This window comes from Malus sylvestris, chromosome 2 (genome assembly GCF_916048215.2).
Source record: "Malus sylvestris chromosome 2, drMalSylv7.2, whole genome shotgun sequence".
NCBI lineage: Eukaryota > Viridiplantae > Streptophyta > Magnoliopsida > Rosales > Rosaceae > Malus > Malus sylvestris.
The window spans coordinates 35,315,177-35,339,629 of NC_062261.1; the positions used below are offsets into that span (position 1 = coordinate 35,315,177).

General features: G+C 37.9%; 4 protein-coding genes and 1 pseudogene across 6 annotated transcripts; 2 read left to right on the plus strand and 3 right to left on the minus strand.

Moving 5' to 3' along the window:
• Positions 1 to 16: 16 nt before the first annotated feature.
• On the minus strand, positions 17 to 3,952 carry LOC126610688 (cation/H(+) antiporter 15-like). 2 transcript variants are annotated; one of them, XM_050278806.1, is made up of 4 exons: positions 3,802 to 3,952; positions 2,098 to 2,850; positions 1,816 to 2,010; positions 17 to 1,433 (listed from the first exon to the last, which is right to left on the minus strand). In XM_050278806.1, exons 1-4 carry the CDS (start codon positions 3,898 to 3,900, stop codon positions 228 to 230), a joined length of 2,253 nt encoding a protein of 750 aa, XP_050134763.1. In that variant the 5' UTR covers positions 3,901 to 3,952; the 3' UTR covers positions 17 to 227. The 2 variants fall into 2 exon arrangements, with proteins under 2 accessions (XP_050134763.1, XP_050134756.1); XM_050278799.1 differs by having other exon boundaries at positions 1,816 to 2,850.
• Positions 3,953 to 7,184: 3,232 nt separating this feature from the next.
• On the plus strand, positions 7,185 to 8,506 carry LOC126610844 (uncharacterized). The gene is made up of 2 exons (XM_050278992.1): positions 7,185 to 7,588; positions 8,009 to 8,506. Exons 1-2 carry the CDS (start codon positions 7,310 to 7,312, stop codon positions 8,120 to 8,122), a joined length of 393 nt encoding a protein of 130 aa, XP_050134949.1. The 5' UTR covers positions 7,185 to 7,309; the 3' UTR covers positions 8,123 to 8,506.
• LOC126610754 (pentatricopeptide repeat-containing protein At4g20740-like) lies at positions 8,387 to 10,987 on the minus strand (annotated as a pseudogene).
• Positions 10,988 to 12,922: 1,935 nt separating this feature from the next.
• LOC126610793 (uncharacterized) lies at positions 12,923 to 15,587 on the minus strand. The gene is made up of 2 exons (XM_050278926.1): positions 15,259 to 15,587; positions 12,923 to 14,406 (listed from the first exon to the last, which is right to left on the minus strand). The coding sequence occupies exons 1-2, from the start codon at positions 15,359 to 15,361 to the stop codon at positions 13,349 to 13,351; spliced, it is 1,161 nt and encodes a 386-aa protein (XP_050134883.1). The 5' UTR covers positions 15,362 to 15,587; the 3' UTR covers positions 12,923 to 13,348.
• Positions 15,588 to 19,887: 4,300 nt separating this feature from the next.
• LOC126610762 (protein IQ-DOMAIN 11) lies at positions 19,888 to 23,195 on the plus strand. 2 transcript variants are annotated; one of them, XM_050278899.1, is made up of 6 exons: positions 19,888 to 20,458; positions 20,575 to 20,699; positions 20,926 to 21,300; positions 21,588 to 21,806; positions 21,919 to 22,050; positions 22,288 to 23,195. In XM_050278899.1, the coding sequence occupies exons 2-6, from the start codon at positions 20,628 to 20,630 to the stop codon at positions 22,912 to 22,914; spliced, it is 1,425 nt and encodes a 474-aa protein (XP_050134856.1). In that variant the 5' UTR covers positions 19,888 to 20,458; positions 20,575 to 20,627; the 3' UTR covers positions 22,915 to 23,195. The 2 variants fall into 2 exon arrangements, with proteins under 2 accessions (XP_050134856.1, XP_050134851.1); XM_050278894.1 differs by having other exon boundaries at positions 19,889 to 20,410.
• The last annotated feature ends 1,258 nt before the right edge of the window (positions 23,196 to 24,453 follow it).

A 24,453-nucleotide genomic window follows, 5' to 3' on the forward strand; every position in this document is an offset into this window, starting at 1 on the left:
TTATGTAAATGGGAAATTGTGGTTAAATCTTACCATGAGTCAAATTTTGATTGAGTAGTAATGCCATTAGGCAATGTCTGTGGCACGTTGAGACCCACACAAGTTTTTGTCGGGTTCATGAAGTTCTTTACAAAAAAGGAAATGATCTGAGAGTGGTAATTCTCATACGTTTGCAAACAAATAGATCAAACTAAGGGTTTGCCAAAGAAGGGTCATACTCCCAACCTTCAGTCACACCGGTGTTTATCCACAAGGGTACCCTGCTGCACAATAAGAACGGATGGATTAAAGGTTGAAGAAACTAATAAGTCCCCAAGAGGTCCCAGTTCGTCGTAATCGCTGCAATAATCCAATAACGACCACGCCGGGGATGAGCTTTCGTATCTTCTTCCCACTAAGTACAGATCATATTCACTCTCCAGGCCCCTTACAATATTTACAGTTTCTTCCCAGCTCTTCACAATCTCCTCCACGAATTGTGTGCTGCGATTGTGCATCGACTTAAGCCTAAACTCATCCATGCACGTGTCGTCGAGATGCTTCTGCATCCGACTATTTACCGCTTGATCGATGTCCCCGTCGTCGTTCTGGTCATCGCATCTGAATTTGCCTGATGTTGCATTACTTGGGACCACGATAAACCGGACAACCCTTAGATTAACCCGAGGATGCCCGGCCATCCTCCATGCATACGTTAATGCCTCGCGGTCATCTGGTCCTCCAAAGAAAAACATGGCGAATAGATGGTACCCTGGGGAGGAACCGCTGCCATTTCTGGACTCGCTAATTTGGGACACACTAAGCCCACGATCAACGAAAATACCCACCGTGCACGGCGAATTTTTTATCAAGTTGTTGTTGACCCCCTTCAAATTAGGGTTGGTATCCTCCATGGTTCCGTCAATGGAAAATTGATTGTGGAATGGGGTTATAATAATGTTGATGAACTTCTCGTTGGCCAGATTGCATATGTATTCATGCATGGTGTTGTAGGAAGAAAAGGCTGTGAGTGTTTGGATAGAAACGTTTTCTCTATTCTTCGCGTATTTTTCGAATCGATTTTCGGACATGATGTACTCGGGTTGCATCTGGTTGCTTCGGTTAGAGTTTTCTTTGCAAACTTCCTGCACGATGAGCATGGCCGAACCATGGTCTGTGATCTCCACAAGTTGAACGGCGAAGATGCAGATTGGGGATTGTCTCGTCGGATTTGAAGCCTCGAGGAGGTCGATCATGCCGGAGACGCTGCTTGAGGTATGGGTGCAAGTAAGGATTTTTAGCTCCGTCTCAGGTCCTACGCTTTGTATGTTCCTGAGTTTGTATTCTGCGGTGTTCTTGGTGGGCTTGAACACGAGGGCTAGAAAGGGTCCGACCGGAAGCGTCATTAACCACATCGCAATCATCATTACTCCAAACGTTCGGTTGTCCAAGACCTAGACCATATTTGCACGTAAGTAACAGACTTCAGAGGTATAGCATATGGTTCTAATAGTATAAATGGAAAATGTTCCCTTAATTGCACATTTTCTAACACACTTTGCAAGACTGCTACCAAGGAGCTAACCACACTAAACTTCTTTTATCTGTGGAAAAAAAAAACTTTATGATACTCATTTATCTAAAGTGTTGATGATATCAAGTATTGTTTAATGTGCATGGTTCAGATTTATATTTTTAGACGTAAGCATTTGTTTAGCAACATAATCAAATTTGATAAGAAAACAATACTCTCAGTCATTTATTGTGAATAAGTAAAAGCAAATAAACAGGTACAGTATTTCAAGTGATGCATGCATGCAATGTAATTGTACGTACCTTTATGTCCTTGCCGGTGCCGAGTATTATGAGTCCCATTAAGCCTTTGGTGTTCATGAGTATCCCAAGAGCAAAACTATCTCCACGTGACATTTTGTACATCAAGCCGATGATATAATTACTCAAAATTTTCGGAATGTTAGCAAGAACGACAACCGCCACGACACGCCACAGGTTAGTATCTGCAAGTGTGAACTTTGGATTTTCGTTGGTTAAAATATAGCTAAAATTAGTTCTTAGCCCGACGGTTAAGAAGTATAGAGGCATCAGAAGGTGACTCACGAAGGTTTGGATCCTGTCAACCAGGACCTTCTTCAGCTCTCCACTAGGAATAATGGTTCCCAGCATAAAGGGTCCCAAAATGGAGTGCGACCCAAAATTGTCACTTACGTACCCGAAAAGCACAACCACCGACAGAATGAAGCGGACTTGCTGCTCGTTGTATCCGCTGCTATCGTTGTCGGTGGTTGTATTGCGGATGAACCACGGGATAGCCGGACGTAGTACAAAAACGCATAGTAGTATGAATATCACGGCGCTCATGGCCCCGATCGATTGGTCAGTATATGCGAAAGTCATGCCCGCAAGGAGAAGAAGCCAGGATAACACGTCGGAGATAACCGCCGAGGACAAGGCGAGGCGGCCGAAATCAGAGTGGAGGAGCTTTTTGTCGGCGAGGACTTGGGCAAGGTCGGTGAAGTTGGTGGAGGCCAGGGCAATGCCCCAGAAGGCGTAGCCGTTGTCGTTGGCAATTTGCTCAGCCAGTGCCCTACCATAATCATTGAAGAGTACGAAGCGATATAAAAGCCAACCCCAGATCAAGGAAACGAGACTGCCAACTACGGCAACGCTAAGAGCCCTTTTTCCAGCCCGGATTATAGGTACAAACTCAAGCTCTAAACCCATGATGAACATGTGATAACCAAGCCCTAAGTTTGCCACGGTTTCTATGTTGACCAGGCTGAAGAAAGGGATTACGTATTGAAGAGCAAATATGATAGTACCAACGAATGCCGGACCCAACATCACGCCACCCTGTAATTAAATGATAATTTAGTCATATTTTTTTATAAACAATAATGTTATCGAGTTAAATTGTTCAATATAAGGAGGAGAAGATCAGTAGTGATCTAATCTACACTAAAGTGTATAGACATTATAACTTTTCGCCACTATAGTATGCACTATATGTGACAAATATATTCATATATATGCTGCCCATTTGTGACAGGTATATAACACAAGGAGTTCAAATTTTCAATTCTCATATGTATGGTAGCAGCCTGAAACTCGATTGTTAAAACTTAAATCTAATACCTAATTTGCTAACAGCCTTATTAAGCTAATGTTATAATTTAAATTCAAATCTCAAGTTCGAATAGCAGCCCCGAAACTGGAGAGTTCAACTTTAAAATCTAATCTCTATATTGCTAATTAAGATACGATAATTTTGAACACACAAAATTAATACAGTAGCTAATGGTGTGTCAGTTTTGTATCTAAATAACTTTAATAAGAATTAAAAGAGTAAGAACATGTTTGAAAGTGCATTAAAATAACTACAAACACCTCCATATTACCAAAAAAGTAAAAAAAATGTAGGTTCTGACCATAAGTTAAAAGCTCTTATGTATTAAAAAAACACTTACATTTTTATTAATCATTTCATATTGCTTTTTTTTTTTATTCGTCGAACATATTGCTTCTAATTCAAGCTCGGTTACTAAAAGCACTTTTACGCAAAAGTAATTTTTAAATAAGGATTTCTATATGGGTGGTGTATGCAGCATAAATAATTAAATATTAAAAAAACACAATTTTGACCTGAAAAGCCTATTGAACTTGTATTGTAAATTTCAAATCATGAGTTCTTGGAGTTAGGGCCTAGGCCTTGTAATTAAGAAATATGGAAAGAATATTTATCCTGCTTAATAGGAATAGCAGATTAATAAATTAATTAATAGGGACATGAACCGTAGAACTCACAAGAATATCAGAGACAATACGAGGTTGGTGCAAGGGCTTGAAGAGATGATAAAGAAGGCGAGTGATGGACATGGCGGCGATCAGTTGGACAATGATCATCGGAACAGATCTGAAAAATGTACTCTGCACACGCCATATCTCTCCTGTCTTGTACACTGTCATGTTATAACATATCTCCCAAGTACCTTCCTGAAATGAAGTACCTTTTGCAATCGCTGGTGGTAGCGCATGCACGCTTGGTTGTTCATTCATACTTGTCTGAGTAAAATTGATGTTAACTGGCTAATAAATAATACGACGCTGACAACTCGCTTGTTCTTTCTCTTGCAGTATTGATCTAATTAAATAGAGCAAAAAAGAAAGAAAACTGTGACAAGGTCGCTTAGTTGTAACGTAAGGTGTAGATATCAATTTATATAAGGTGTCCTCTCCAATTATTGTTATTATTTGAGGGTGTTTGTTAATCTTAATTTTTAATCTTCAGCTATAAGCGGGTAGTTGTTAGTATTAACTCAATATTCATCATATTTACATGACCAACTAATTAACCCTCTTAACATAATCAACCAACTAATTACCATCTTCAATATTTCGTCTTAGAAGCTGTTCTGTTTTCCTCTCTCTCTCTCTCTCTCTCTCTCTCTCTCTCTCTCCATATATTTTTGGCTTTTGTTCTCGAACATTCTTCGTTCGGAGATGATTTATATGAAATATAACGGGTGCTTGAGTTCTACACTATCTGTCAGATATCTGTAGAGTTAGATTTTATTTTTCTCTTCTTTTTCAACAGAAAATTAAAAGGACGTATGTCAACAAATTAAGTAATCAACAGCTGCATGGATTTGTTGAAATGACGAATACCTGTTTAGATGCCAAAACAAAATCTGGCAACATCTTTGTTGAGGGATAATATTGCGAGGGTGGTTTCTACTATTGCGGCTATTTGGAAGGTTCAAAATAAGTTTATTTTTTATGGCCAACCAGTCAATTTTCATCATCTCTGCATGTCTATTAATTCTGTGATTTTTCATGGTGGAAAGTTTATTCCTGGTTACTCTCAAGGTTTTGACACTCGAATCATCTCTTCAATGGGGATCTGACCTATCTCTCACAAGGTGCCTAGTATTCTTCCTGTCCTTTGGTCTCCTCCTTGGTTTCCTTGGATTAAACTTAATACAGATGGTTTATCTAAAGGAAATCCCAGTCCTGCTGCTTGTGGAGGAGTTTTCAGGAATTGCCATGATCATTTTCTTGGTGGTTTCTGCCAATGGATTGGTTATCACAACTCTTTTTTTGCAGAATTATCTGCAATTATTATTGCTGTAGAGTTTGCATTTCAACTGGGTTAGCATTGACTTTGGTTGGAAAGTGACAGCGCTAGTGTTATTTTTGCTTTTCAATCGTCTGATTTTGATCCTCCATGGCCTTTTCGTATGCAATGGTCTATTTGTTTGGACCGCATTCAGAAAATAACTTTTTACTCATCTCACATGTATTGGGAGGAAAATTTTGTTGCGGACAATGCTTGTCTTCTCCAACTTTAACTTGGCATGATTCTCCTCCCCCAACGGCTCATGCTGCATTGTTTTCAAACTATGTTGGCTTGCCTTGTTACCGCTTCTCAAATTAATGTGCATCTTGGCATCTAGGTTTGTCTTACTTTCTTTTTTTTTCCTAACTTTGAGGTGTTACTCAACTTGTTTTGCAGGTTTAGACCTTTAGGTTTGGTTTTATAGGGGTTAGGTTTCATGTCCCCCCTCCCTTTTTTCTTTATATCTCTCTTGTTTTTGTTTCTAAAACTGTACGGTTTATGTCCCCCCTTTTTTTGTTATCTCTGTTTTATGAGGGGTAAGGTTGATGTTCCCCTTGACTAGGTGTAACTTCTTTTTTCGTTATCAATACAATTTCCTTCGTACCGTCGAGGTTTCCTAAAAATTAAAATAAAATAAAATAAAAAATTGTTGAGTTTGTTAGCTGATCATTTAACGGAGCCTGCCACTGGTGTGAGTATGCAGCGCAATCAGCTAGTCCGATAATTTCGGACATTCAAATTTCTTCTTACATAGGTCACAAAAAGGAGAAAGATATGACACAAGTAGACCACTACAATGAGTCAGTGACGTTTATATCAATAATATAAGAACATGTGATACATGTCTTTAAATCATTAACATAAGACCCCATTTGATAGTGTATCCTTGCCATATAAGCTACTCCCCACAAAAACATATACTTTGAGCCATACATTGACATAAGGGACTACATAAATCTACGCATCTATTCCATATTAAAGCTCCTGCAATGGGGAAAATAGATAAAGATTGTCCCCTACATTACAAGTATACAAAACACGACTTCTTTATACAATGCCAAGTGTTTTTTTATAACAAATTCTTTTTGTGTTTTGATATATAAGGTTGAGAGTTAATTAGGACATATCCTTTTCTTTCTAATAACGTAATGAGTGTCATCAGAAAGACATATCTTTCCTCGGGACAACCAAGTATCTCCCCTCGTCTCTAAAAAAAACGTCCTCCCAGCCACTTAACACTATAATTTATTAGTATTTCTCTTTACATGAGAAGTCTTAAGTTCGATTCTCGTCAAAGAAGAATTCAAACCAAATTATTATGGCTAGCTCATTGTAAGGCTTAGCTCACTCCCTCAGCTCTTAGTATAGATATTATCGTATAGGATAAAAATAAAACTCTCCCCATTAGACATATACTTGGCTTCGCATGTCAAGTACATGGACTCAATTAGAAACCGCAACTGATATTTACACTCCTTTTTTTTTCCTCCCTCACTCCTCAATTTAATTCTATTCATTGATTTTGCTTTTAAGAGAGTGTAAAAATCATTTCCCTTGTGTGTGTGTATATATATATATACATCGACATTTTTACACTAAGGAGAGGAGGAGTTTGAGAAAGCAACACAATGGGCAACCTAATTTGGTATTGAATTCGACATCCACGAGATAAAAGGTAAAGAAAAGTCGGAGTCTTTTTCTTTCTTAAATAACATACAAAGAGGAATGTTTGACTCTTAAGATTGAGAAGGAGTTTCTCCTCAAAATATATTGTGGCTGATTTACAAAATTTCATTCTTTATGATAGAAACTTTTAATATTATAAATCGTTATGTAGAGATTGTCTCTAAAAAAATCAATTAAAATAAGGTGGTTTAGTTAATTAACTATAACAAATAGATAGACGGCTAACAATACATTTACTGAATCCGATCATCTGTTTTATACAACTTGGTGACAAAATGATCTCATATCTATTAAATTTTTGTAGAAATGATCTTTACAAAATGATATGTAATATGAACATATTATAAACACAAATTTTCGTGAATTAGCCACAAAAAAACTTTGACCAAGAACTCCTCCTCATTGATTGAGTAGCTAAGTTTACTAGCACACTTACAGTTATTTTATAAAAAAGCAAGATGAATCGGTGATAACATTATCCACTACGAGCGGAAGGGCTCAGCTGTTATCATGGCAAGGCTTCTCATCTCCAACACAGCCTCACTTACTCTCTCTCCTCCTCCACCCGCCCCACCCTCACGTGGTTCATTCATCCCTCCGCACGTGAACATATCGCCAGCGTCACGGTATCCCGGCCGGCAAACCAGAGGCCTAGAGGTGGTGACAGGTGCGGGGCCCACCACGAGCCAGTACGTGTTTGCATTCGTTTTGCCGCTCTCTCTGATCGCCGTCACCGTTTTCACTTCCATCAGAGTCGCCGATAAGCTCGACCGAGACTTTCTTGAAGAGGTTCGTCGAATTTCTGCAACTCGGTTTTTTTATTTGCATGCTGTTTAATGCTTTTGAATATTTGAATTCATGTGGTGATTGAAATGAACAAGGTTGCCAATGTATATATATGTGAGTGTGCGCGCCTAATAAATGCTGTTATTGCATTCATATAGCATATGAATTAACTCGGAAGAGTCAAGTGCTTTCCGACAATAAAAAATGCTTCTGACTGCGTGTGTGGCAGTAGAAGCGCTTTCTAGAGCAGGTAGTGCTTTTCAAGGAACGAATGTCCGAGGATTTTTCATATATATTTTTTTTGATATATTTATAAGCAGAAGTGCTTCCTACGCTAGCAATCCCAAAAGAGCTCAATCTGTCTTGCTTTGTTATGGATTAATGATTTCTTCAGTAGTCATAGTGTTTGTGTTCCTGATGTAGATGGCAATTAACCTAGCGATCCGGGAAACGGATGAGGAAGGCGAACCTGACAAGTCGATAGAAGAAAAGCCTGCGCTTTCCCGTACTCGCAACCGGCCCAAGAGGGAAGTCTAAGCCTCATTTTCTTGCTCGGTAAAGCTTCAGTTTTGTACTTAGATCAGCCTGCGGCCGTGCATTACGAATCTGTCAATGTTATCATTTTATTGACAATTTTGTATGTCAAATGGATGTTAACGTTAGTACGTTGTGTCAAGAGCTTTTGAGAACAACACCTTCTCTTCCTTGAGAATAAGAGCGAAAGGCGAGTTCGAAGGTGATGGGGGCGTGCGCAGTGTATTTTGTGTGTAGAAAAAGAAATATGGAATGAACATACATCGGTTGTACAACAGGCAGACAACATTTTGCTATTAGTGTTTCCAATATGAATGCCTTTTGTTTGCCAAATGGGATTGTAAATAAATAATCCTTTCATATTCACGTAAGATGGTTGTTGGTCTAGTGGTACTTCTCTTCTTCTCAATATTAGACGACGGCCCTAATTCAAATCAATGCATTTATGCAAGGATACGATCGAATACATGAAATTAGCAATACAATTGCAGTCACAATTTCTCTGGACAGATTATGAACATTATATATCTGGAATCTTCGACCGGTCATTAAAAAATTCAGGGTACCTCGCTCCTGCAATCTGGAACTGCTTCTCTTCTTTACCTCACAGATGAATTTGTATATGCTGCGTCTTTAGCACCAGAAGAGTTGTTTATCTCCCACTAGGAAACGATACTTGCGTTAGTTTACAGGCAACGACCAAACTGAACGACCAGCAAGCCAACATACAGAGTCTCAACCAGGGTCTCTGAGCCAAATTGTACACTGAAGACTGAACCTCCAAATCACAACGAGCCCACAGCCGATAAAGTTGTAGAGAAACAAACAAAGCAGGCTAACCACATTCAGAAGAATCATACCGGTGAGAAATACACTTGCTGAGCAACCCGAATGACAACCTGCCAAACCAAAAAATCTAGCTTCCATAAGAGTTCACTAGCCTCGCCTACTATTTAGCTGTATGCATTTCTACGATCTTGTAGCTGAAGTAGGTTAAAAAACAGATTTTTCTTTCTGTGGTTGCATAATAATTTGAGTCCTAGACTTTCTGATATAAAAAAAATAGTAACAATAATATGATTGACAGAATAGAAAGATGCATCACCACTTATACACGGATGAATTTTCGAAGTAAACATAGCCCATCAAAAACTACATGCAGGGCTCTCTGGTACTGAAAACTTTTCAACCCATCATCTCCGCCATTTGGGATTTGCATTGTTGGCAATAACTTGAAGTTAACGTGAACACTACTTTGTATTTGATCTCTAATCCCAAAAGATGCCGAACTAAAAGCAGAGCAAGCAAGAATCAGCTAACTAAAACAAATCAACTGAACATAAACTGTAACTGTATTGCGGCAAAGGTTTAAAACAAGGCTTTACAGTACAAAACAATAATAACCTTTAACTTTCAACTTTTCAAACACTTCCAAAGCCATTGTTACTCCATCCTCCTTTCCGACCATAAAGGAGAAGAATTTCGAAAGATCATCAATAACAGGAAAACCAAATTTCTCCATCTGTGCAAGCATCTCGCATAACTTATCCATTCTTCTTGTCTCAACGTAGAACACCAAAATGGGATTCACCGTAGCGAATTCTGGCTGAAGACCCTCTTGAACCGTAACTCGGAAAATCTTATAAGCCTTATCAACCCTCTTCACATTACATAAACCCTCGATAAGAGAATTATATATCCCCAAATCTGCCCTATACCCCGAATCCACCAAATCCTTCAACAAATCACACGCCACCCCAACCTTCTTGTCTGCCACAAACCCCTCAACCAACACCCCATAAATCGCTCTATCAATCAAGAAACCCTTTGCCTTAATTTCCCTAAACAACTAGTACCCTTTCTCCACCCTTCCACCCGTACACAACCCTGTAACCAGAGTTGCATATGCCATAGCGTCTGCCTCAACCCTCTCTCTCTTCATTTCCTCCCAAACCCTCAAACACCCATCCAAGTTTCCCTCCAAAAGCAAAACCTTAATCATTGCCGTGTATGCAAACACGTCCGGTTTGCACAAATTCGCCCTCATTCTCTCCAAAAGCTGCAACGTTTCATCAATTCTTCCCATTTTACACATACCCTTTATTAAGATCATGAAAGTAACACTCTCCTCCACCAATCCATCACCACGAAAATCTTTGTAAACCGATAACGCCAAATCCAAATAACCGGTTTTCGCCAATGCATCCATGATCCTATTGTACAAGAAAACCCTAGGTTTAACCCCAAGTTTCTTCATTTTTTCATACACATAATAAACCCTAAGACCTCTATTAGCATCACAGTGCATTCTGATGAGAATCTCAAACTGTTTCTCGCTGGGCGGTTTGCCCTGCGAGTCCATCAGCTCGGCGACTTGGTCCGCCGACCAGAACCGGTTAGATCGGTTGAGGCAATAAGCCAAGGCATTGTATGAAGCATAAGTGTGCTTGAAACCCTTTTGCTAACCTGCCCAGGGGAAGAACTTGGAGGCTGAAACGGGGTCGTCCTGGACCTTGAGCACCTCGGCAACGAGGTCGGGTGTGACCCGGCGGAGCTTCCGGAGCTCCGAGACGACTGGAGAGCCCCAGTGGTTCCGGTTCTTGCGGAAAGCATCGAGTATGAAGCGGGCGACGGGGGTGGGGGAAGAAGTGGAGGGCAAGGAATGGGGCAGGTGTGGGTCCCACTTGTAGAGATCGAAGGGTTGGGATTGAGGGGCGGTGGTGGGGTGTTTAGGATTCGGGTGAGAAACGCGGTTGGAGAACCGCGGACGGTGGGGCGGTTTTGTGCGGGCTTGCGGTGGCAGTGGAAGAAGGTGAAGTTTTGGAATTTAGGTGGTAGGGACTGAGGTGGCATTTTCAAAATTTGTTACTATTGAGGTTAGGGGTGGGGTTCGGTCCAGTTCCACCCTCAAAATGGAATTGGAATCGAAAAATTTCAACGATTTGGTTCGGTGCGGTTCTGTTTAAATTTATTACTAAAACCGTATAATTCAGTTCATAATGATTTTGGTTCGGTTCATATCAGTTTATGGTTCTAACCAAAATTATATATATGTTTTTTCTAATTTTCTACTTCAAATACCAAACACATATTTCAACTACAAATTCAAATAAATTTGAGTTTCCACTACTAGATCTACAAGATTTGTGACTGAAAGATAGAAAGTGTGCATACAAATATAAATCAAAATATAGAAGGGGCTCATATCAAGACCAAAGTGTAGATCTTAAACTAAAACTAAAATGTACATAATGCATAATATACTGGAAAAGAATGGAGAAAAATAATGTAGGGGGAAAAAGTGATAAAACAACAGAGAAGGGGGAGAGAAGTGAAGAAAAATATTGGGCTTATGCACATGATCTTCTTAAAAAATATCTTATTTATATAAAAATAATAATAAAACAATAAGTTATATTAAAAGCGGTTCGGTACGGTTCCTTCGGTTCTTAATATTTTCAAACTGGAACGGGAACCATTTGAAACGGTTCGGTTCGATTTTTGTCCGGTTTTGACTTTTTTGGTCAATACAGTCTTTTACGGGTTTTTTTTTTGTCACGATTTGATTCGGTTTACCGGTTTTTATGCCCAACCCTAATTGAGGGTCCAAGTTACAACTGGTTTCTATAAAATAAAAAATGGGACACTTTGGATGCGGTCCCTAACTATCAATATTCTTTGATTGAAACCTTGTTAGTTTTTAGTTTTTGATTGAGGTCCCTGACATTAATGTAATAATGTAAGTTACTATATTTTTTAAATTAAAAATTAAAAATTGAAATTTGTAATTGTTTATATTAATGAGATTTTAAATAAAACCCATAATTTATGGGATTAAAAATAATAAAATATAAATTATACTCTCTATTATATTGTGTGTGTGTGTGTGCATATATGTATGGGTACATTAACCAAAATTAACAAAAAAAGTTATTGTACCAAAACATGGATACATTCTCAAATCAACAAAAAAGAATGTACCCATATAAGTTTAAACATGGATTAAAAAATTTGAAAGGATTTTATATTAAAAAAAGGGTACATTTTACATATAACAAATTGATATATTTGAGAATGGGTACATTTAAGATTAAAAAAATTGAAAAATTATATGAATGGGTACATTTAAGATTAAAAAATTGAGAAACTTTTTATATATAAAAAAAACTAATAGGTACAAACTTAATTTAATTTAATTTTTTATTATTTTGGAAATGTTTGAATTGAAAATTAATTAGAAGTTTAATAGAGGTGTGAGTATTAAACCCTAAATTAATTACTAATTTTTATATTGAAAAATTATATAATAAACATGTAAATTCATTATCACATTAATGGTAGGGACTTGAATCAAAATTTGAGAACTAATAAGGTCTTAGTCAATAAACAGTAAGAACTAGGGATCGGATACTAATTTTTCCATAAAAAATATTATCGAGGAACTACTTGTATGCTATGGTAAATAGGTTTATTGTCTCGTATTATTTTAGGTTCTTTTCAAATTTAAGGGAGAAGATGGGTTGTCTCTGAGATTCCAATTTCTATGTGCCCCGGATTCCCTAACATATGGTGTTGCTCTCGTTCAAAGCCAGAACATATGGTACCGTTTGCGCATCAGGACGGTAAGCGATACCATATGTTCGGTTACCACTCGCGTGATGCTATAAGCAGAATGCTGCTTTTGAACAAAGCGATACCATATGTCCGGTTACCACTTGTGTGATGCTGTAATCGGAAAGCTGCTTTTAAACAAAGCAGAAAACAGAACAAGCATTCAAAAGCAGAAAATCAAACACACCAATATCCAATCAAGAAATTTATAAACTTTGCCAGTCAATTTAGTATTGTGAGCTTATCCAGCAAACACTACACGTATCTCACTTCTTTCTGGGAAAGTAGCTGCAGGGCAACGGCCTGATAGTATAACATTCAAAGAATTGTACAATGATACATGCTGCAAAAGTTGAGAGTAATCATCAAAATTCAAAACCCTCAACACGATAGATTGATCGGATATATTCTGTTTACAAACCGGGAAGGTCGGAAGATCCATCGAATTGCATTCCGTGGAAGAACATAATTACCCGTTTCCTGTCGCAGATGAGATAACAGAAATGACATACATATAATATGTAGAACATGCCTGCATATCTGCTTCTATTATGACCAGCTGGTGATTCAAAACACACGAACAAAAAGCAACCCCTTGTTTTTTATCACTCGCTACTCTTAGGCGAAACTGACCCTCTTTCTGTTATTTTCCCTGCTCCAGTAGTTACCTGTTTGATAATCACTCCCTTGCAATCTTGAGCTTTTATAGCCTGATCTGTACTGGTGAGGGTGTCCCCTCTTATGGCCACCATCGTTCCTTGCTCCCCGACCACTATTTGTTATCCCAAAATCCAAATTATTTTTCTGGTTATTATGGCTCTCCCACTGTTTCTGACCCCATTCATCTCCTCCACGATCTCTCCATTCTCTATCTTTTAGAGATTTGCTGTTTTGACTAAGACCATACTTCCAAGAATTTTCACCACGACCCAAGTTCTTTGACTCCTGGTTGCAGCCCCAAGAATTAGATACCGGATCAGCCCATCTACTACCTTTCACAGAGGCAACATCCTGACAGCCTCCTTCCCAAGGATTGACACCATTATCCCAACTCTTTGGCGCAGTGATACTGTCCTCCATCTGGTTCCATCCCCGCGACTCATTCCTTCTATCTTCCCATGCATTCTTCTCCGTCTCAGTAGTTCCATCGCCCTGAGTTATTCCACGTTCCCAAGGGTCGTCACGATTAGTTTTCCACTGGTTCCTGCCCGGAGCTTTATTTATCAAATGTCCACTATCCTGAATGTTGTCACATTCCCAAGAATTTGTATGAGTATCAGGGACAGTGTTATGTTCATCGGGAGGAACAAAATCTGAATATTTTGCCTTCTTGTTTGTTTGCCAAATCTTGCCTTCCCCTTCTCCCTCATCAGGAGCAAAGTACTCTCGATCCACTTCCTTAATGAGTGCAGGATCGATGTTAGGGTTCCAATCTATTGCATCAATATAAATATTTGGATCAGGCAGAGATGCGTCAAAGGGGAGACCATTGATGTCTGCCCAAAATCGCTTTTTTGCACTTTGAAATGCCTCCTCTGCACCTGAGTCATTCCAATTGAGTACCATACTGCTTCCATACATATAATTCTTTGCATCTACTACCTTCCACCATGGTATAGACCCCACCAACGTGCAGTACTGCTTTTCCCAATAAGGTACACCATCCTGCCGACTCCCTATGAATGAAAAAATAAAAAAAGTATTAAGATTCAAGTAATATCCAACGCCATTGGTGCTGCCAGAACTCCAACATAAGTTGAGGGCATTTCATGAGAAGAAATTAATCTTACAATGAGGAAATTATTAAGACATACAGAATTAACGCGCAATATGTCCTATGCCACATGACCAACCACAAAGAAAAGGAAAAGGAAAACGGAAAGTAGAGCACACACATCTCTAACAACTTTAAACTAATGCTATGAAGCAGACGATAAGAAAAAACTAATTGAACAATTTCAAGAATCTAAGCAGTTTATATAGAAACCTCACAACACACGAGACAGAACTAGTTATGTTATGGTTTCTTCTTTTCTTCACAATGAACTATTAATGGAACCGAAAAGCCTACCACAACTCAAATAACGAAAGGTTGTATCCACAGATAACAAAGATCTAGAAATGAAATAGCCACCTTTCGAAACAGCACATAACACACATTACTACACAGGAGCCCAGTAAAATTTAGAGTATAATGTAGAATATGTATCCAATTATCGGTCTTTAATCCAAAGGAGTGTCATACAATAAGTTCTTTCTAGCATTGCCCTCCAATGTTATCAAACCCACCATACATTTTCAATAATTTTCTCAGTTGAACAAATAAACAATAAAAAACATCAATGTTCTCATAACTCGATATTTTCTCGGCAACCAAACATAAATCACTGTTTCATTACTGGGAAAAAGGGGTAAAATTTGAAACGATAAAAACCCACCAAGAAAAACCCACAAAAACCAACAATTTAAGAAGAACCCAATTCAAATTTAATCATAATATACACACAAAAAAAGAAAATTAATTTTACCAGAAGGAGGAGGAGGTTGGGGGTGAAATGGCAGAGGCGACGGGTCCGGAAGCTTTTCCTGACGGCAGAATCTACGGCGGGGACGATGAATCCACTTGCCCATTTGCTCAATTCCAACAACACATCCACCGAGAGGCAGAGAAATTGGATTCAAATCAAGAAAATCTAGCGTTCAGAAGTACTATTGCAGGATCTTCACCTTTTTGCACAGATAGAGAGAGAGAGAGAGAGAGAGAGAGAGAGAGGATTTTATAGTTGAGAGCTGTTGAGTTCAGAGGGAGGATAATGGGCTTCAGTTGGGAAGATGGTACGCTGTAAGGCTGCCAGGCGGCGACTCAGGAGGTTTTGACAGCGGAAATGGTGGAAGTCGGTGCCCTACTCGATCCGCTATTCAGGCCCATGTTTTAGGTCCAACGGAGTCCACTGGCTGATGACCCAATTTTAGGCCCAGCCCAAATTTTAAGTTTAACAACTAGCACTGGGCCCACACACTCTGTGTGTGAGAAACTAAGAGCGACAAGTTAACATGATAAACAAGTGGTGGGGGAAAGTTATCTTTCTCTTCTTAAAACGTGGGGATTTTATTGTTTGTTAAATTACTTTAATGTCCCTAATTTTTTTTCTTGATATTTATTTCTTTCAATTATGCATGGAAGGTATACTAGGGAAAAAATCATCATGAGACAAGGGAACGGGAAGCTCAATAGCTAGCAACCCATAAACTTTACTAATAGGGGCCCTTTATTGATAGCGATAGAAAGAGCGGTCCACATAAGCTATTAAAACCAAAATAAGAGCAGTCTAACCAACACGAATAGGATTGGATCAAACATCGCTCTATTAGTTTTTCTTTAGTTTTTGGTTGACAAATAAAATTTTATTAATAGATAGTATAAATATTTGACGCAAAAAATTGAAAGTATTGTGAAAACACTTTTTGGAGGAGCACCTAGAATGCACTACTCCAAGAAGCAGGCCTGGCCCAGGCCCAGTGCTGGCAGGGCGACCGTTCGAGGCCCAAAAAAATTGGGGGCACCAAAATTATTAAGGTGGTATATTTATATATGTTTTTGTAAGAGTATAAATTTATAAAATTTGGTTTAATGACAAAGAAATTTAACTAGAACTGGTGGTTTTGTTGTTTAAAATGAATGAGGAGGTCTTAGGTTCAAACAACCATGTGTGCTTATTTACATTCCAATTTTTACAAATTTCTTTTCATAAAGTGTAAATTTATAAAATTTGGCTAAATGATCAAGAAGTTTAATTAGAACCAATGGTTTTTGTTGTTTAAAATTAACGAGAGATCCTAAGGTTTAATTTAGTGTTCATTCATTGCTTATACATATCCTTAAAGACTCAAAAATATCAATATTTTTTTAGTCTTATATTGATGAGGTTAGTAAATAAGAAAAAAATAACTCACGATTTATAAGCCCGAAGTTTAGATGGAAAACAAAACTCATAATCTATCTACGTATAAACCCGAAGTTTTTTAATTTCCTTCTCTTAATACAAAATAAATTAATTATTCCGTGTTTTTAAATTATTGAGTTTGAAGTGTTTTTCTAAATACAATTTTATCAATGTCTTACGCGTGAAAACAAATATTTTTTTATATATGAAATGAGGGCACATTTTGTTACATCTCGGCCCGGGCCCCCATCACATCCCAAGTTCGACTCCACCGTAGCACGATATTGTCCGCTTTGAGCCCCAACCATGCCCTCATGGTTTTGTTTCTGTGAACTCGCACGAGAACTTCCTAGTGGGTCATCCATCCCGGGATTGCTCTCGTGCGAACTCGCTTCACTTCGGAGTTCCGATGGAATCCGAAGCCAGTGAGTTCCCAAAAAGCTTCGCGCTAGGTAAAAATGAGAATATACATTTTTTTACGTCGCTCCAGGCCTAAAAAATCTCTGGAGCGGCCCTGCCAAGAAGCACTCCAAGAAGTACTTAGAGCCCGATTTGGAGTGCTTATGTAGAAAATACTTCTACTCATGAGAACTTTTGGCTAGAAATTCAGTTTTTCAGCGAAATATAATAAAAACACTTTTAGTTATTAAAAACACATTTAACACATGCAGAAATAGTCCGAAATAAGTCATTAGATTTTTATTATTTTTTAAGTGATTCTATTAGAAGTTCTTTCTAAACAACATTTTTAATCGAACTAGCATTTAAAAGTTAAGAAAAAACAAAAATTAAATTGCAGAAACTCACAACACTGTAACAATAGTGCTATAAAAATCAAATTTAAACAATAATGCTAGAAAAAATCAAATTTAAAGGTGTAATTCTTACTAAATCAACGTGAAGTATGCCTTACAAAAGAATCTCAATACCCATGTTTTTCTTTAAAAGAAAAATGATTAATATGAATTGCATGTATAGATTTTTTGTTAGCCTAGCTAGTCTAGTAATTCTACAGTTCTTGAGTAGAAGATGCATACAATCTAGTAATTATATAGGACCATAGGAGGAGGCTTTAGAGTTAAAAAGTGTTCTTCTCACTAGTTAATTTGTAAAAGAGTCACGAGAAGATTGTTACAGTATATGCATTTACTTAAAACATTTGTCATCTAACGGTTAAACTTGCAACTCAAAAATAAAATAATTTATATATAATCATATATGAATGCTAATATATTGAGTAAATTCATATACCATGGCCAAACCCGAGAACGTAAATATGACAAGACGACTCCTTAGAGAGATTTTTCAGTTTACCCGAAACACAAAGTGGTACATCACATGTTCTTGTATAATTAGAGAGATACTTGATAAAAAAAATATCTTCTACCAATTATATAATAACATGTGATGTACTGTCTCACGTTCCGAACATATTGAAAAATCTCCCGTCTCTTTGGGCCCTTCAACAGCTGTCCTCCCTCTCTCACACAACCTAATAATAAGTCTTGCTTTTGTTTCCTTTGTTTTTTCCCCCACATTGGCACATTCTCTCATCTGACTCCCCCACTTCCTTCAATAATTCCTCTCTCTCTCTCTCTAAGTAGTGGTGGGGTGTGTGGATTTATGGGAGCAGTCTATATCTGCCTATTCTTTTTCTATGACTCTAACGCTTAGTCACAAATGTATACATTAAAGTAGTTGCGTATGGTACGTTATCTTTAAGCCTCGAGTCCCACATACTTCCAACTAATTGGTACAACACTACTGTTTTGTGAGACTGACTAAGATATTACTAATCCCACAGAAAAAGAACGAACCAAAGTTCTAGTCAACAAGGAAAAGGAAATATCAAGCTTCCACTTCAACCAAATAAGAGAACCTCTGGCATAAGAACGCTGTCACAATTGTGTCTTGCGTTAATAATACAAGAACACGTGAAGAGAAATTAATACCATGTATCTTTGTATTTTTGGAATGGAATGCTAACATGAGAGTTTATTTGTGCCATAAGAGTATTTGAACAAAATGAAAATACAAATTCAGCCCAAGAATTGAGCATGGTGAAGAGTTTTCGCTCGCCTGTTTTAAACCTTTGTCCTAATAGTTGGTAATAATGTCACATCAACTATAGTTTGTTTATTAAGTGTTTTTCGCGCTCATTTTCTCCTTCTACACCGTACATGTAATTGTTTATTTTGTTTTGAGTGATTTTCACGTTCATTTTCTCCCATTGACTTGTAAGTGAGAGGTTTTAATTTCGATTCTCGCCAAAAGCAAAGTTAAACCACATTATTATGACAAATCCATTGTAAGGCCTAGTCTACTCTCTCATTCCTTTAGTTTAGATACTATTGTTTGTTAAAAAAAATTAGAACAAACACAGATGTCCAAGGAAAGAGAATGATTGTGTGAAAATCATTCCCCTTAATTTTTTTGTTTTGTCAAACGATAGATTTGTTATATTAGATGTTAGTTAGGGAGCCGACTGGGTTCGAACCCACGCCGTGGTGCAAAAGCAACATTCTTCTCTTTCAATGTGGTAGAGGATCACTTGCCTAAAAAAGGAACAAAAGGAAAGAAAAATAAACGATGCCAAGATAGTTTTAGTGGTTAGCGCTTGAAAGTTGTACATGATTATCTACCTAAATGTTTGTATCGGAATGTATGTATTAAAATGTGTGTACCTAAATGTATGCACCGAAATGTATTATAAAGAATTTAATGCACCTAAATGAAGAAGACCAAGTATATCGAAATATATTGTATAACAAAAATTAGTTTATCTAAATGTTCACAACAAAATATATTACAATGAATGAAATGAAAAATTAATACATTAAAATTAGGAAGAAAAAGAGAAATAATTAAAACATCAAAATGTAATTAATAAATGAGGTGATTAATGTATCTAGAGACTAAAATTAGATTTTGATGGTTTTAATCTAAAAGTCATATTTACCAATGATTAAAATGAAATTTCCTAAAAAAGAAAAAACTCTCTCCACGTCAGCTAAACCAACTATAGCTAATGTGGCATAATCACTAATTATTATCGTAAAATATTCAGTTTGATGAACTTTGAAGTGCAGAATTCCACATCATACATGATGGATTGCAGTTGCATGGTATCAAAACTGACCCAAGTGAATGAAGGGGATATTTCAGTAATTTGATTCCTGGCAGACATTTGAACATGTTTTGCTGCAGCAGCCGTGAAAATGGAGGGCTGGAGAAAGATGAGAAGGCCCCATCAAAAGCGTGCTTCTCATAATTCACTAAGACCCTCCCTTCCTCCCTCCATGAACACATACTTAGGTCCACCGAGTGAATAGAAGAAACTCATCATCAACAACAAGAATATATATGTATGTATATGTATATTATGTGAATTATAGTGATTCGACGTGAAAAATGGAGCGTCAGCTGTTGCTACCTGACGCCCTCCTCCTCCGCCTTTGGATTGAAAAACAAACATGCCCTCTTCAGAATTTATATTGTCTTATCAACTTGGAAATTTAACAGGACCTTTCTTAATTGTTTCTCTTCCTCCTTTCCCCAACAACTTTCCTAATGAACACCCTTTCCCGTATACTTATACTAAGTATATGAAATTATGAACTTTTGAGTGCATTCTAAGTGATCTTCCCTGCACTTTATAAAAGTGGCATTCAAATTCCTAGTTGCTGATGCTGCGATTCGTGTTCGATAATCGAATGGCGCGATTTTCGGGAGTCGGGTGAGATTCTGTTTAGATCTCAGTTTCACAATATCTGCGTAGAATTTGGTAAATTTACCATTTTTGGTGACTTTTTCCAGCTATGATGTATAAATTCATTCGCTTAATTTAGTATTCTTTGCTTGATTGTTCGTGCAAATGGATAATTGCTTCTGCAAAACCAGCTTCATATATTCTTCCACTCAGTGTGGTGTGATGTGATCAATCTGGTTCATCAATGGCAAAGAAGAGCTGGCTCAGTATGGTAAAGAGGTTCTTTGTTTCAGACGCACAATCCAAGCAAAAAAATGTAAGCATTCTGCTTGTCTGCTTTTATTTATTTATTTGCAGTCTGGGAAGTGATTTTCGCACACCATGTTTATTTCGCTCTGTTTAAGTGTCTATTTATTTATTCAATCCAAAGATTAGTGAGAAACACGAGTACGCAGAGGGTGAAAAAAATGGTGTATGCAAATCGCTTCCCTTAAGGTTTTGAGTTTCAGTCCTCATTAATTAATTTGCTCAATCATTTTAAGGAGAAGAGAAGGAGATGGATTTTTGGAAAGCTTAAGATCAAAAGACGACCCTCACTAACAGCACCTTCACCAACATCGCCGTCGAAAGAGAGAACACGACACGAGGCAGATGAAGAACAGACCAAGCGTGCAATGTCTGTGGCTATTGCGAGCACTGCTGCTGCAGAAGCAGCTGTTGCAGCAGCTCATGCTGCTGTTGAGGTTGTACGGCTCACCGGCGCCCAACCATCTTCTTCTGACCAATGTTTGGAGGAGGAGGCAAAAGTGTTGTCAGTCACTACAGCTCAAAGAGAGGCAACTGAATTGGCACATCAATGTGAAAGGGTACAAGAATCTGCTGTTGTCAAAATACAAACTGCCTTCAGAGGTTACCTTGTGAGTTTAATTTCCCTCTCTTATACAAAAATTACATGATTTTTATCAGTTTTTGCTGAATGGTTTCTGAATTGTTCTACTACACATCCATGTTTGGTATACATCGCATTTTAAGTGACTTAGACTCGCCTATTAACTTCCCTTGAATTCTTCTGTGCACATCCAGCCATTATATTCAGCAATGTATGTCATACATTGACGTCTACAATTTTTTTTTTCAGTTTGAATTGGTATTGGAAGTTTGAGAAACATGGAAATTAATGTTACATCTTATGTGAACATTGCAGGCAAGGAAAGCTTTGAGAGCACTGAAGGGTATAGTGAAGCTACAAGCCATTATCCGAGGATGGGCTGTGAGACGCCAAGCAATGACTACGCTCAAGTGCTTGCAGTCCATAATAAACATCCAATCGCATGCCTGCGCAAGGCGACTCCAAACCATTGAAGACGCTTACTACGGTGATGAACACAATGAGTTCGAAAACTTGAGAGACAAGATAATAAGGGTAGGTCTCGCAAATGGCTTTCACAATGTTAGCAAAAGAAAATGTGTTCCTTTTCTCCATTTAGGGAAATCTTTGCATAATGTGACATTTGATGAAATTGTGAAATTTTTAGATGGATTTAAACAGCCAAAGAAGGTGGGATGACAGCGTTATTTCAAAGAAAGAGGCAGAGGCCATGTTTCTAAGCAAGAAAGAAGCTATGCTCAAGAGAGAACGGATAAGGGAATACTCGTATAGTCATCGGGTACGCTTCTCTACTTTATAATCTTCATTTTGTTTCTCCTTTAAGATGACAAGTGATTTCCGCAATCGTTTCTCCATATACCCTTGTTTATTTTTGCCTTTGGATTGAATGAATCAAAAGAAAATCAAGGGACGTAAATAAATAGGGGCAGGCATTAGGAGAAAAAAGACATGTGAAAATAATTTCACTATAAGAAATAGCTTCTCCTACTAAGTTGTCTACGAAAGTATTTTGCAGAAGTCAGCAGAATCAGATAGAAACAAGGCAAACGGAAGATGGAGATACTGGTTGGACCAATGGGTGGATACACAGCTTTCTAAAAGTAAAGAGCTTGAGGACTTGGACACAGTTTTTGCTTCAAACGCAAGGCGAACAGAGGAATTTGGAGAAAAACAACTTAGGATGAGAAACTTTCAGAAACAAAAAATTCAGATCGAAGGAATGGATTCTCCGGTTTTTGTTCCAAGAAGATCTTCGTACCACAAAAAGCAGTGCTCGTTAGGGGATGAGAATTTGTTCGCAAGCTCTCCTGTTGTTCCAACTTACATGGCTGTAACAAAATCTGCCAAGGCAAAAACAAGGTCTCTCAGTTCCCCCAAGGTAAGGGCAGGGAATTTTGATACTTGCTCAGAAAGCTACTCGCCATGCAAGAAGAACATCTCTCTTATATCTTCTGTAGTCAGTGAAATGCCGATAAGCAGTACTACCGCACGAAAAATGGGAAAGTCCAGTAGTCTCCAGCAACGATCTCCGAGCTTGAGGGGCCTTGCAAGTCCTATAAAATCAAGGCAGACTCCGAAGGATCGAAGCTTCGACTCAGAGTGCTCAATCTCATATTGGAATAGACAAAGCACATGCAGATGATGATTTCAGTTTGCATTAGAGAAAGATAATTTGGTCAGTGTGTTTGGGTTGGATTGCAGAAGTGATAGTTAATTACAAGTGAAGCCCTCTATGAGCTTCGAGTCGTATAACATGAAGAGAAATTAGCTCAAATGATCAATTCACAAATCTCAGTTGATGGAATAATCATTTGTAGTATTTGATCAATATGTTATCAATGTTTGGTTGATACGTCATCAATGTTTGATTGATATGTCGTCAATATTTGATTTTGATCAATTTAACAATTAAGATTTCTAAAATGATCATTTCAGTCAGTTTTCAAAATATTTTCACATTTCAGGAAAGAAAAGGCAGCTATGCATAGATTTTTAAAAAAAACTTTGGTGTTTGAAACTTGCAAATCACATGTTTTAGAAGCTGTCGGCTTAATATTTATGTTCTCCAGGGCCTAAGAATGTGTTGGTGTAAAAGATGGGCTAGCTACAAGCTAAAGATGATGTGACGAGAATTTCACATTAGATAAGTACAATAATAATCTAAGTTTAAAAATAGGTTGTTCACTTATATTCGCACAGATGCTTTTTGTGATAAAAACCTCACACTTAAGGTCCATTGGGTATGACATTACCCGAAGTATTAGGCCTAAGTGGTTAAGTTAGAGATAATATCGATGCATGGCAGCCTTATGCCCTTAGTAGTAGATGCTTATGGAGTCGGTGACACGATAAAATACTTGCCATCCAAAGATTTCTTAGGGGAAAGAAGGGGGGCTTTTGGTTGAAATAATCCACTTTTGATTGCTGAAATGTTTCTTTTTTATCATCTTCTTGTTATATCGTCATTGTATCGTCAATAAATGATCGATTTGTCTTGGATACTTAATTTCCTTTATTCAGCAGCAAATGTAAAAAATGGATCAGTTTAGTTAATTGCCCGAAAGAAGGGCTAGGAGAGCCCACGCAAATCTAAAAAAGGGGAACCTGTTGGGTGTGATTTGAGCACCCAAAACTCAAAGGAAAGAGAACCATAACAATAAGCCCAAACCTAAACATTTTTTTCGTAAGGGGTCAAGGGTTTGGAAACCTAAAGAGTGATGCTGTCCTTAATACGTAAGATCCTCACCTAATTACCATCAACTTTGACAGGCGATTCTTTGCATTTTGAGTATAATTTTCTAAAGTTGTATCCATCTTCTAATTCTCCAACGCAAGCCAAAACACCCTGCACATCTAGAGCAAAAATAAATAAATAAAGTTCTCTGTCGTTGGCCCTTGTCATTAGCCTTGGAGTCGGCGGCAATTTTCTTGACAATCACTCTTAGTCTCTTTTCTCTCTGTTTTCGTTTATATAATCGTCATGGTAGTCGTCGTTTTTTGGCCCATATACAAAGTAAACACAAGGTTTTGGTCCAATTATCTCCTTCAATATGGAGTTGAAGTTAGAAGCCATGGAAGATGTATTGCATCGGAATCGGGTTTAGCTAGTGCGACACTATGGGTTTAGCCGGCGCGGTTATATGGTTATCCGAAGTCCGGAGAATATGGAGCGACGATATGG